General features: G+C 37.2%; 1 protein-coding gene across 1 annotated transcript; it reads right to left on the bottom strand.

Annotated features, from left to right (window-relative positions):
* Window positions 1-1,041: 1,041 nt before the first annotated feature.
* LOC129579597 (fatty acid synthase-like) lies at window positions 1,042-11,550 on the bottom strand. The gene is made up of 20 exons (XM_055469750.1): window positions 11,271-11,550; window positions 10,802-11,115; window positions 10,504-10,707; window positions 10,081-10,238; window positions 9,123-9,557; window positions 8,207-9,054; window positions 7,649-8,028; window positions 7,287-7,516; window positions 6,726-7,221; window positions 6,412-6,545; window positions 5,347-6,206; window positions 4,757-5,249; window positions 4,562-4,684; window positions 4,292-4,483; window positions 3,668-4,100; window positions 3,307-3,524; window positions 3,020-3,192; window positions 2,616-2,903; window positions 2,465-2,541; window positions 1,042-2,327 (listed from the first exon to the last, which is right to left on the bottom strand). The coding sequence occupies exons 1-20, from the start codon at window positions 11,430-11,432 to the stop codon at window positions 1,307-1,309; spliced, it is 7,239 nt and encodes a 2,412-aa protein (XP_055325725.1). The 5' UTR covers window positions 11,433-11,550; the 3' UTR covers window positions 1,042-1,306.
* Between the last annotated feature and the right edge of the window lie 2,872 nt (window positions 11,551-14,422).

Here is a 14,422-nt window from a genome sequence, read left to right as displayed (position 1 = left end):
GAAGATGTTACAATTTAATGGATTATGCTGGTCATTTTTTGATTGAAACTTCAATTTTGCGGATAAGTACCAAACACTAGTGTATACTACGGTCCAAAACGGAGTATTTAACACGAGTTAGTAGAGTTTTTCATCACCCAGAGTTGACCGGAGCCATCCAAAGTGTTTTAAACAATTTAGTACTTTTTAGTACACTTTTAGTACTTTTTAGTACTTGGCCTAAAAACTCCTTGAGGAGTACTAAAAAGTTTTTTCAGACACTATTGCTCTATTTTAAGCAGTTGAGAAGTTTCAGGACTTCGAAAATGCACGAAAATACCGTTTTATAGCGAAAAGTGATTTTGAGCCAATAAAGTGGATTGGATGTTGATTTTTCGAGTTAATATGTTCAAGAGTATTGCTCAGCTATACTCTGGCTACAATATTGCCGAACACAGTAAGTGAAAAAAATGTATACTGCTCGAGCTTTGGTCGAAAAACTGGAAAAATAGACTATTTTCTCGACATTTTGCCTCATAGCTCTCACCAGATAGGTTGAATTCAATGTTTTATTGTAGTTTCAATCGTTCATTTTCAATAAATACCAGCCAAGAAATGTGCAAAAAACGATGTTTTGAGTGTAAGAAAATTCCGCTGATTTTTCAGGTTCTCAGAAGAACTACCGAAATCGATAAAAAAAAATCTAGACGTGGTTCCGGACATTCTAATGATGCAGTGTTTGTTTTGAGGTCCTCTAACAAACGCCATTGGAATTTCTCTTGTGCGAAAACATGTGTTGTACGGTGTACGTATCACCTAATAGAGGCTGCAGAAACATCTGGAAGTAGTACGGCCATAAGTGAAAGCTCATTTTCATCGTTATCAAGAATAGACTCGGTGCGTCGAATGGCGATGACGGATAAACACCTTTGCAATCTCGCTTTCTTGGCATTCGAGAAAAATAAACTTAAGACATTGGATGAAAATGCAATTATCCGAAAATTCAACGACAAAAGCAGACGATTAAAATTATTTTAAAATGTGATGAATCAGATCCAATTTTTGTTTTCCATTTCATTTGTTTGCTATTTCAATCTATGTTAACATTATTGAACATTACAATTACCATTATATTTTCAAATCAACAATTATGTTGTCTCAATAGTAACTTTGAATTTTATATTTGATCTTCAATAAACTAAAAATATTTGGTTATCCAAACATTACAAATTCTTGTTATTGTTACAAAACACCTATTCTTTTTCAGCACCGCCAAAAATTTACTGAGCACCACCAAAGAAAAATTCCTGGCTACGGCACTGTGCAGTTATGTGTTTTTGCCGGACCAAATGTATGAGCTAAAGTCGCGATTGGATGCTTGATTTGGATCAACATCGTTGATGATTTGCTGCAGTTTCTGATTGTCCAACATTGTTGTGTGATTGCCTTCAATGAATTTCAAATTGACGGTGGCTTCTGTTTGTTTTGATAGCTCATAGTCTTCGTCAATATCGACGACCGCCACTTCGGTTGGTCGAACCAATGTGATCGACGATTTGAGTTTGGCAATTTGGCCTTCTTCATAGCTGAACACCAATTTCAAGCGAGTGAACAACGCATCGAGCATATCGCGTAAATATTGCTCTGAATATTCAATGTTTGCCTCAACACCAAACTCAACCAAACGATTGACTTTTTCGGGCCATGTTTTCAATTCGGATAAAATCATGTAAATTTCATCTGGATTATCGTTGGGAAAGACCTGCTGACAAATTACATGAATTAACATCATTTGAATTGCGGTATCGGTAACGGTTTGATTTGTTCCCAGCGTGGCAAGACTGAGGTGTTTCAAGAAGTTGGGAGCACCATCGATCAAAAGAACATGTCCTGCCATTCCATCTGCCTCAAGAAGCCGCGCAAGCTCCAACGTGATATATGAACCGAACGAATAGCCGACAAAGTAGAAGAATTCTTGTTTTTTGAACACTTTCGATTTGACTTCGTCATAGAGAGATGCTGCAATATCGGCGATGGATTGGGTATTCGATTGTTCCGTTAGTTGAAGTATGAACGTTGGTAAATTCAGTCCAGCGGCAATATTTTTCCATGCAATACTTGACACACCCTCGATACCTGGGATCATCAATAGCGATGAATCGAATTTTTCGGCATTATTGATGGAATTGAGTCGCAACAACTTTTCTCTGCTAGTTGCTTCATCACCCAAATTACGAAGCAACCATTGAACACCGGTAACACGATCTTCACTGGCCATCTTCAATTTCACGTTTTCTTGTCCCTCTTTGGTTTGACGAGCATCAGCGTACTCTTGTAATTTTGTGAATCTGAGAAAGAAGAAACGATTTTTGAACAATTTTTGATACAATTTTTTTTTTTTTTTGAAAATATCGACTTTGATGCTTTTTAGCATCAATGCTAAATAATTGCAATGATTTTTGCATGGAAATCATTTCAAACTTACGTAAGCGAACGCAATTCTTGTGGTGTCAAGAAGATTTCAAATTCTCTCTCCAATGTTTGCTTAATTTCGACGGCCATCTAAAGTTGACATTAAAATTAATTTAAAATATGTCTGGAAATTTTTTGAATTTTTTCTTTAGACAAATTCATACCAAACTATCCATTCCGACTTCCGACAAAGTGGCTGTACTAGAAACGGTCTTGATGTCTCGAATGCCCATGATATTTGACACACATTCAATAAGGTTGCCCTTTCCATCGGAACCAATTCGTTTCTCTGCAACTACCATACTCGAAACGATCGGCTCCTTCTCTGTCGTCAACAGTGCGTCAAGTTCAATCAAACAGCTACTTATACGTTGTTGCAACGTTCCACCGATTTCCATATCGATTTTATCCTCAGCCATATCAGCAACTAAACCAACTTCTCCAACGGCTCCCTATAAATGATTTGAAATTTTTCTACTTTAAACTGTTCAAACATTTTCTCTTCAATTTTCTCGAAATCATTTTAACTATATGGATTCCAATGTGTTTGAAAAATGCAACAATTTACCCATTGAACTGCTTTCGCTGGCAATCCATCTCTGTGTCTTCTTTCGATGATACGCTCCATCACACTGTTTGCCATGCCATAATTCGTTTGGCCACCATTTCCACGGCCGCATGATACACTCGAAAAAATGACGAAATGTTTCAATTGCGGAGCCAATTTACGAGAGAATTCGTCTGCATAAGAATGAAATTTCGACGAATGAACAAAAAAAAAAAAAAACAATTAAAAAAACGATACAAAACATGAAAAAATAACAACAATTCAGTCAGGAATAAACATTATTTTACCCAAATATTCAGTGGCTGTTGCTTTTGGCAGCATGCATTCCACGAATTTCTCAACCGTTTGATTATCCAAAATGCTGTCGCGCAAAACGACAGCCAAATTGAAAATACCACCAATTGGACCGAGTTGAAGAGCCACCTTGAAGAGCTTTTCGCAACCAGCGCGAGTCGTGATATTGTCTGTGTTCACAACGATCTTAGTTCCATAGGCTTCCCAAATTCTATTCAAATGGATATTATTTCGAAAAATAATTTTTTTCAAAGAGAAGCCTTTGAATAAATGATTGAAAACCGGTTCCAACTTTTGTAAACAACGTTTTTTCCAAAACAAGCCCCATTGATAAAAAAAAAACATAAAACTTACTTGATGCGATATGATTGATAGCTCTTCGTAATGCCTCTGCTTGAACTGAGCACTAATTTTCTGGCCCCACGAATGATCAACCAATCAGCAAGTTCTAATCCGAAGCCACCCAAACCACCGGGAATGATGTAAACCGAGTTTGGATCACAGTAAACGCGTGGAATAGCCGCAATTGGCACCGTGAATTCGTCGTATTGATTTTCACGGATCTTCAAAATGACTTTACCGACATGCTTGCCGGTACTCAAGAAACGATAGGCTTTTTCAATTTCATGCACTTCAAATACGGTCGAGTGCAGTGGCTGAATGACACCTCGCCGCAAATCTTTTTCAACCAATTCATAGACTTGCACTTTGTCATTTTCTTCGGCCGAAAACAAATTGTCGACGAGCACTGAACGGAACGCGATTTCCTTCAAGAATGGACCAAGACCTGAAAAATTCAGAACAAATAGGTAATTTTTGATAGGAGTGTGAATTGTGAATCATCGATCGTATTTTGAACTAACTCATAGCTGTTATACTTCATTTAATGTCATTCTTACGGTAGTTTTTTTTTGACCGGAGGTCACTTGTAAACGTATTCTCACTCATAATTTCAAAAAAAAAAGTTTATAAACGTACCAATCTTTGAATCGTTGGCCAAGTCAAATTTGCCAATTTCCAAGAATGTTCCACCGCGTCCCAAGCATCTGATCGAAGCGTGCAGTTGTTCTTCAGCCAACGAGTTCAGTACATAGTCAACGCCTTCGCCATTCGTACGCAATTTGATCATTTGCTCAAATGAACAATCACGAGAGTTTCCAATATTTTCCTCTGTTGAAGTGAAATACCGTTTTAAGAGAAAAATTCTCCAAGAAATCGATGCATGATACCATACGGTATGGTTCATACCTTTCAATTGAGGGAATGTGTCCATAATGAATTTCTTCTTCACCGGTGTGGAAACTGTTGTGAAAACTTCCAATCCATAGGCTAAGGCAACACGGATTGCTGATAAACCAATGCCTCCACTACCTGTGTAGAAATGGACGAAATGTGTTAATTTTTTAAGGATTTGAAATTGATCGACGCATTTATGAGATTTACCTGCATGAATCAAGATTTTCTTTCCCTTTCGAATGGGATTGTACATAAAGAATGCACAGTAAACGGTCATATAAACGACTGGAACAGTGGCAGCTTCGCGAAGTGTCCAATGATCCGGTACTTTCCATGTTAAAAATTCGCTGGGTACCAATTGAGTGGCCATTGCACCGGACATAATTGTGCCCATGACACGTTCACCTTTTTTGTTCAAGCCCGAGAATTCGAAACCCAAAATACATTCTTGATCCAATCGATTTGTCCCGATGACTTCAGCCGACAGACGACCGGTGGCTAACATTACATCACGGAAATTGATCGATGCATATTGCACTTGAACGACATCATGTTCTCGTCGGGCATCGATCGGCCCTTCAAGCCATGAAAGTGTTGACAGATCACCACGTTGCAATACATTACCATAGCAATGATCGTTCCGTGGAGCTGATTTAATTTCTTGTATCAATTCTAAATGTCGCAAGCTACCCCATGTTCCCTGTACAGAAAATAAGATGAAAAAAATGTGATAAAAATGAGAAAGGGTGTATTCAAAAGCCAAAATACAAATCAGTTGTGCATAAAAATTCACTTACATTTCTCAAAACATTTATAGCGAGACCAAGTCTAAGTTGCTCTTGATAGAGTGGGAGTTGCAAATCGAATGGTGGTGCATGTTCGTCGTCAATGAAAACGCACACAACTTTATTGCCATCGGGTTCCTTGCGAATACAATTCACTAAACCGATAATACCCGATCGTGAATTATTTTGCGCTACAACAATAACACGGCCCTTGGTTTGTTTAATGGCTAATTTCAATTTATCCAGCCATTCGTAGGTGTCAGCGGTCGTTGTATCGCTTGGATTTGAAATATTAATAACGAGTTCGCTTCTCAGGACTTTACGTTTTTGTGCGCGTTGCAAAAGAACCAATTGTTCGTTGCTATCCGTTTGTAACATGGATACAATATTAAAGTCTGGCGGGCAGTTGTGTGCCGCTTCAGCAGCGGTCAGTTGTGATGGTTCACGTGATACCAAATATCCACGTTCGTGTAGACTCTTAATAGCACCTTCAACGAAATCGTGACGTGATAAGCAATCTTTGCTAACAACCATCAAGCAATTGGTTTGTGTTGACAATTTGCCATCTTCCACATGGATTTTGCCTAAGCTCAACTCTTGACCGGTTAGGATCATCAAATCCGATGTTACCAACGGCAAATCGCCAAGGGCTAGTTCGAATTCGGGTAAGAGTAGTGTAGCACTGTTATCATAGTCCACTTCAACAGCTTTGACACGTAACATAGGCGTATTTTCCAAAATGATTTGGGTTTGACAACGAATTGCATCTGCTAAACGCAATGTGGGCGATGATAGGTATGGAACGTATTTGTACGTCTCCAGAACTGGATAGCCAGGCGCCTTACGACGCGATACACTGTTCGTGTGCATGCCTAATGAGGAACAATTTTAATGGTTCATTTGTGTAAATTATTGGTAAATTTTTAAAAGGACTCAATCAAAATTTATTTTAAATTATTTTTTTTCATTTAAAACTTAGTAAAAAAGTTCAAATGTAACTTGTTTGTCAAATTTTATAGATTTCTGTGTGTAAAGAACAAATATTCATTCCAAATCAATTCAAAATTTCATATTTACCAAAGATTTCGATTCCACCACAGCGCAAAATACCTAATTCAGGACACACGAACACTTCGAAGAACGGATTTTCAGGATCTAATGCCATCGATTGATTCACGTGATCTTCAGCGTTGATGCGCAATTTTTGAATTCTATTTGATTTAAAATTGAAAATTATTTCGAATTATAAAAGGAGAACATAAGCAACATTTTTCCTTCGATTAAATCTATTCGATGACAAACTTTTTTTTCTCTTCAAGACTTACGTCATATAGCAATAGCAGAGTTAGACAAATTCTAATTCTCCCAAAAGAGTATAAATAATGTCTTACCTCGTGGGCAAAAGCAAAGTTCGTGAATCTTTGGCCAAAATATTAATTTGTAGCAAGCAATCCATGAACGAAATCCAGTTAAGATCCCATTTCACTTTACCGTATAGACCATCGCCTCGTGCTTCAAGTACCGATCGGAAGACGCCTGAATAATGATAGCCTCGCAAACGTAATTCTTTATAAAAGTCACGTTCTTTCATAATTGGGAAATTGCTTTGTGGCAGTGGCGGTAGTGTGGTCAATGGTCCCGTTTTTTCGATTTCAACAATGCGCCCAGTGACAACTGCCGTTGAATTTTCCGTAATTTCAAATTGGCCCGTTCCAGTGTGAACCATGACATTGAATTCGATGATTTGACCTTTGGTCAAGGCAGTAGCACGTAAAAAGCGGATATCTTCAAATTCTACATTCATGTCGAAGTAAATTGGTCCTTTCATCAAAGCCAATGTTTCCCATGCAAGTTGTAAGTATGCCGTTGCCGGGAATAAAACTCGACCTGAAAATCATGACGATGATTTTTTTTAATTGTTCATATTCGAATTAATTTGAAAATAAATTTACCATCGATCGTGTGTCCCACGATAAAATCATAGTCTTGATCACTTAAAGCGACTTTGACTTTTCGTTCACCGCTTCGAGTTGAACGCTGCAATTCGAATTTGGTAACAAACCACTCATCGCCGTGCTCCCATCGAACCAACGGTGAAATCATTGATGTGCCACGTGAAACTGGGAATTGAACTGGTGGATACAGTCGATGCACTGGAACGGTGTATCCATTGGCATAGATTCTAAGGTAGCAGAAAATGGTTGATTTGATGAATGAAATGGAATTTTGGAAAAGATTGAAGGGAAGAAAGAAGAAAGTGATGAAAAAAAGATTAGGCGAATCTTGAGGAATTATTGTTCTAATTACGACTCACTTTCCGAGTGCCTGCAAGAAGAACGAAACGTTGTCCTTGTTGGCACGCTTGGCAAGCGAAATATTGACAGCGTCTGGAAGTGATTTCTTCAAAATCGCCTGCAGCAAACCATGTGGAGCCACTTCGATGGTTAGTGCATTTGTTGGTAAGTGTCTCGATGCTTCTTCAAACAAAACGGAGCTCAGCAAATTGTTTGTGTGGTAATGGGCAGAGCTCCACTGAGTTTCTTCGCTCTCCCACCGACTCTTTGGTACACTGGAGCTCAACCATTTGGATGAGCGTCGTTTGGGTTCTGGAATCACTTTCGACAAACGAGCCAATAGATTTGGGCCCATCTCGGCAATGTAACGCGAATGATAAGCAATATTTGAACATGCGACCTGAAATAAATTATATATTAGAATTTTCCTTCGTTTTTTTCCCAATGCAAACTCACTCTTTTTCACAAAAAAAGATGAAACACGAAAAAAGATGGAAAAAATCGAAAAATTTCTTCTTTCACGAGAAACAGAAAAATCAAATACAAAAAAATACGTTTTTAAATGTTCATTTTCTCACCTCTTTGGCAAAAATGCCTTGTGATTTGAGTTCAGCGACAAATTTAGCGATTTCAGCTTCTGACCCGGAAACGGTACACGAATCTGGCCCATTATGACAAGCGATGTCAATGTTATCGGGCACCTTTTGTCGAATTTGGTTGAAACTCATGCCAATCGTAGCCATCGAACCTCGGATTTTCTTCGTCTCCAAACTGGCCATACCGCGTGAATATGCGGCCAAAATCATTTGTTCAGCCGTAAAGCATCCATCGGCATAGGCACACCCCAATTCTCCCACCGAATGACCGATAAAATAATCGGATGGAATGTCGAGCGCCTTCAAAATGTCACACAGTGCAATTTGAATGGCTGCAATACCAACGAACGAATGAAGAATATTATCAAACATAGTTGGATCGTTTGCCGTAATAATTGAAATCAAATCCAATCCATATGGCTTAAGAACTTTGTGACAATGTTCAATGCTATTTTTGAACATTGGAATTTCCAACAACGATGATCCCATTTCACTCCACTGGCTTCCCATGCCGCTGAACACCCATACAACCGGACGCTTCAATCCGTTATAATGTTGCATTTCCTTGGCAACCACATCGGTAGTTTTGCCATCAGCTGATGGCCGAAGCAAACAGTATCCACGAAAAATGTAACCAGGTATCTCTTCGCTTTGAATGTTATGCAACAAGCCAATGTATTCGCTATCAAGTGGCTTTGATTGCAGTCGATCGAAAACAACATCGATTGATTCTTCCGTTCGGCCCGACCATGTCAATAATCGAGGCAATGAATCCTCCGGAACACCGTGATTTTTCTTCTCTTTCAAATGACGACGCAACAATGTGTGAGCTGAAACAGAATGCAAATTGATATACAGGACTCGTTTTTAGGTTTAGTTTAAGTAAAAACACACGTACCGTTAGCTCCACCGAAACCGAATGCATTCACACCGATTAAATCTCCTTCCAATTTGGTCACATCGGTGCAAACACTGAGACGTCCTTCTTCAAGTGATGCGATGCCTGGGCGAATTCTTGTAAAATTGATATTCGGTGCAATCAACCCGGTTTCAAATGCCAACAGCACTTTTGCAATACTGCATACACCCGCCGCTGATTCCGAGTGACCGATGTTCGATTTTACTGAACCAACTGGCAACGGTTTCTTACGATTTTTACAGAAAATATTATCCAATGCCTGACATTCTTCTGGATCACCAACCACCGTGCCAGTGCTGTGCGCTTCAACATATGCCAATGTTGATGGATCAATTTGAACTCCTTCGTAAAATTCCGATAACAGTTTCTGTTGCATAGCTCCCGATGGATATGTAATACCCTCCTGTTTGTAACCTGGGACACATCGAAATTTGAAATATCGAAAGAAAACTTGAATTAATTTATTTTTAATGAATGTTATTAGAGGGGGATTTTTCAAGAGAATCATCATCGTTTATTTCTGTTCATTGAATTCTATGGCACAATTGCAAACAATCAATCAGATTTTGGATTTTGATTAGCACTAATTCAATGATTCTCTAATCATGTTATTGTAATTTGAACCAAAAATTCAAAATACAATTGGACTCGTCCGACAAAAATTTCGCTTAGGAATATTTATGTTATACTTTAAAACCAAAATATTTCAAAGCCAACTTTTTGTAGCGCCGGTTCAAATGCTCGTTTCAAATTCCGATCGATTCTCCCGGAATTTGTTATAGTTCCGGCGCAGTGCGAGAATATATCGAGCATAGAAACTTAGCCGGTTCTATGCAACCTTTAATAACTTTCAACCCAGCAGAAATATAAAATTCAAAGTGTTGATATTCATCGAACGAAAAATTTTTTCAAAAAAATTGAATTGATTTGAACTTACCGTCGCAATTGGTTTTCGAGTATAAAACCGTTGAATAGATTCGTTTTGCATCTTTGGCTTTTTGCAAGAAAATGACACAAACGGCTTCCGAACGTGTATAGCCCGTTGCATCGACATCAAATGGTCGACAATAACCGTTTGGTGCGAGCACACCCAATCTAAAAAGATTGTTTGAATCAATAGCAATTACTCTTTTACAATTTGTTGTCAGGTATGTATAAAAAAAATTGAAAAAAAAAAGATTGAAATTCGAATTGTTTCCATTTATTATCGGCAAATTCAATACATTGGGATGGCAAAGGGATGATTTGCACAGGGTGGCACTGTTTTTTTAACCAATTCCACATCCGGCACTGATCATAACATTTCCAAAGTGTATTGGAACGAAATCATTTATATTTATTCAAGCAAATTTTAGTTTACCTTGCAAATTGTAGCGTAACATAAGGATGTAGAATTAGATTCGCACCACCGACCAAAGCTGCATCACATTCGCCATTCCGAATGGCACTGAACGCACAGTCCAATGCATACATCGAACTAGAGCAGGCTGTATCCAATAAGTATGATGGTCCAGTTAAGCCCAACGAGTATGAGATACGATTTGCTAACATAGCACGACTACATCTGTATATTTGAATTCAACGAGAAAAAAATGATCACATCAAAACATTCAAACTAAAAGACAATTCCAATGTTATAAGAATGTGCAATTATGTACCCCGTAATACCAAAGCCACTACTTGTAATTTTCTCATAAAACCAGGTTTTTTCCGATTCTGAAGAGCATGCCCCAACAAAAACACCGGTGCGGGAGCCACGCAACGATTTCGGATTGATTCCAGCATCCATGACCGCTTCGTATGCTCGTTCGAGGAGCAAACGGCATTGTGGGTCCATAGTATGGGCTTGCTTGAAATGAACATCAAAGAAGGTGGCGTCAAATTTCTCCAATCCGGAGATTTTGCCCATTCGCTTGGGAATTTGAACGTTAAAATGACGCCAACGAATTTCCTCTTCGTCAACCATATCAATCTGAAATTTAAATGGTTTTTTTTTAGCGAGTTCAATTCAAATTTGCAAAGATTTTTATTTGTATTCTATGAAATTTGGCACAATTGTTTAAAAATTGTTCCATGTTTTTATCCATGAACATTTCTGCGAATATATGACTAGTTTCAATTGCTTACTTTGTTGTACAAATTATACGCATATTCTTCGACATTTTTTGAATTCGGGAATTTTCCCGCTACTCCAGTAATTACGATGTCATCTTCAGGTGTGGACGCATGCGTACGCGAAAATAATTTTGGGTCGTGCATGCTTGGTGGTGCTTTTGGAATTGGTGGCATCTTTACTATTTCGGTTCGTACGAGTTATCAAATCAAAATGAAGAATTTAACGATAAAATAACAAACACAAATCACGTCTTTGTTTTTCTTTCAAATTATTTCCTTTAAACGCTTGGCAAATTCACTGCTTGAAATAACACTTGATGATGTTAAGGCTTTTAATAATGTAAATTATGTTTCGCACACAATCAAGTCCTTTGGTCTTTTGAATAAATATCCAATGAAGTTTCAAAAAGGAACTTTCCCTATCAGTTGTTCGATTGCAACTGCTTGTATAAAATCGACCACTTTTAACGAAAACGTACAATCGACAAGGATTACAAACGAAACAAAAACAAAACAAAATTGAACTTGCACGTTTCGTGGAACACGGCAAAAGAAACAGTGATATTGAATTCATGTGCATCGCTTTCTTTTATAATCGCACGCATTTTTTCTGTGGAATGGTCTTTTCTAATTTACCGTTTTCAAATGTTTTCTATTTACATATCATTAACTCGAACGTATAAAGTGGCAAAAATAACAATTTTCATGAATATTGATGGATAGACGAACGACGGAACATCGAAAAAGAAAGGAAATCATTAACAAAAACATAATCATAAAGAAAACAGCGAAAATGCACGAATAAAACATCATCGTTTGATTCCGGTAGCTTATGCAAGGTCTCCGAAATTCTAACGCATTTCATCTCATTTCAATTGCATTTAGCGATATTACATTTCTTGCTTCAGAAAGAAAACCATTTTTGTTTGACATGTGAAATTTTTCATTCGAAATTGTGCATATAATTTTTCTAAATCCCATCAATTTCGATGGAACCCATTCTAAGATACCAATTGAATGGAAGAATTCAAAGTGTACGCGTAAATGCTATTTATAATATTTATCGGTCATTGAGATCCCTTTGCAACAATGTCCATTCTGCATAAATACATAACATGCATTCATAATTGAGTCATTCGCCAAATTATTGTTTTTCTTTTCGTTCAATCGCAATTTTGCTTTTGATATTTGATAAAAAAAAATAATTCAGCCGTTGCGTTTTTGACCTATTCTTTTGACATCGAACCCCATATTGGCAACTCATATCATAGGCTGATACAATTAAACATATTTCCCTGCATTTCGGATGTCTGGTTACTTCTTGTTGTTCTTTAATCAACACAGCACATATGTTCCAAGAATTAATCCATTAATGAATGGATAATAACGTTGGTGATATGTTGATTTTTTTCATAATAAAATAAATTTAGCGAATAACAAAGTAATTTCGTTAATATTTATGGTAGTGATTTAAATTTAAAAAAAAAAGCACACAATCAAAATGTCAACGTGTGCACAAAAACTGGTTTGAAGCTAAAGATGAAACGAAGGTACTACCTACTACAAAACGAAATTTTTGGAAATGAAAATATTCCGACAGAAGCTAAAATCCAATATAATTTAGAAAAAATGAAACGTTTTTAAGAGAAACGATAATTAGAATTTGTTTAATAGCAACGGCGAATGTCTTGAAATCACTTCGAAATTTTTTTTTGAGTATACTATCAGTTGATTGCACTTTGTAGGATTGTTTAATTGCTGCAGCAAAATAAATAGAAACACATGCCATCCGAATTTTACTTAAACTTTGGTTTCGTGGCAGTTTACTCGAATAGACAATAATCTTGAAGGCAAACATCTTTACTTATTAATTGATTCTGTGAACATGAACGTTTTGCTTAGCAGCTGGAAAGTTGTCGATGGTTCTCAAAATGCCACAAGATATGCAATAGCTATGGTCACGACTAATTTACGACTGATACACAAGACAATTTTTAGCTTCTCTTTACTCACACATACTCAAAATAATAAACAAATATACATTCAGAGAAATCATTTCGGAGAATGGTGAATTAGCTATGGAATTAAGGTGAATTAGCTAAGGAACCGGCAGATTTTTTACTCAATTGGTTTTATTCGTAGAAGAATTGAAACCTTGAACTTGCGATTTATGTGCGAAAAAAAATTAAGATCCATTTATGCTCAAGACAAGTGCTGTTTTTTTGCTCAGGATAAATTTTCGAAATTTTCCCAATGGGGCCGAAATCATTTTTGGTCGGTATGGCTCGCTAGGCCGCACCAAATTAGGCCATTTGCCACCATTTATCCGGATCCATAGCCCCCATAGGTAGGAAAAATTGGAACTCTTCTTCAGCGAGCCATACCGACCAAAAATCCTTTTGCTCCCATTGGGAAAATTTCGAAAATTTATCCTGAGCAAAAAAACAGCACTTGTCTTGAGCATAAGTACGCAAATGAAAAGATTTTTTTGCGGCAATTAAAATCTTGTACATTGGATGCTTTCTATACATCAAGTTCCATTAACTTTGGCAACTTTTGATCAGCCCCTCTTAGGATGTTGATAAATTCGTTAGAACCTATAATAATGTAAGAACAGTTCTTCCAAAAACAATCGTCAATAAAGGGCGACTTTCGCCAATTTAGAGTACATTTGAGCCACTTAGGTCACGAAATTACAGATTGACTTTTTTCAATATCGCATTAATTTAATGATATTAAAAATATTTTTAAAATTTAATTTTTAACTTTTTTTTCCATTTTTGCCTGTGTTGCGCGAATTTCGATGTGGCGATAGCACCAATGGATTGAGCACAAAAAATACTGTATGAGAATCGAAAAAAAAAAATTAACTTTTTTTTCCATTTTTGCCTGTGTTGCGACGTCTACATGGGAAGTTTGTATGTGTTCAGACAATGTATTTGGCTAATGTCAGCTAGCTAACTGAAAACATTCTGGCTGGCTCAGCGGCTGAATTCTATGCGTTGCGTTTTTTCATCGCAATCTGTAGTACAGAAATCATATATATGGAGATTTTTGTTTTTTTCATGTACCGTTATTCGTCAACAAGTCTGCCTATGCCACTGAACATAGTATACAGCCCATAAGAAATGTAAAATTTTCTACATTTATTTTTACATTGCCAA

Source organism: Sitodiplosis mosellana, unplaced genomic scaffold, assembly GCF_009176505.1.
Source record: "Sitodiplosis mosellana isolate CC-2019 unplaced genomic scaffold, AAFC_SMos_1.0 Smas_scaffold_6267, whole genome shotgun sequence".
Lineage (NCBI taxonomy): Eukaryota > Metazoa > Arthropoda > Insecta > Diptera > Cecidomyiidae > Sitodiplosis > Sitodiplosis mosellana.
Note: the sequence above shows the minus strand (reverse complement) of the source record. Positions and strands in the feature narration are given on the sequence as shown.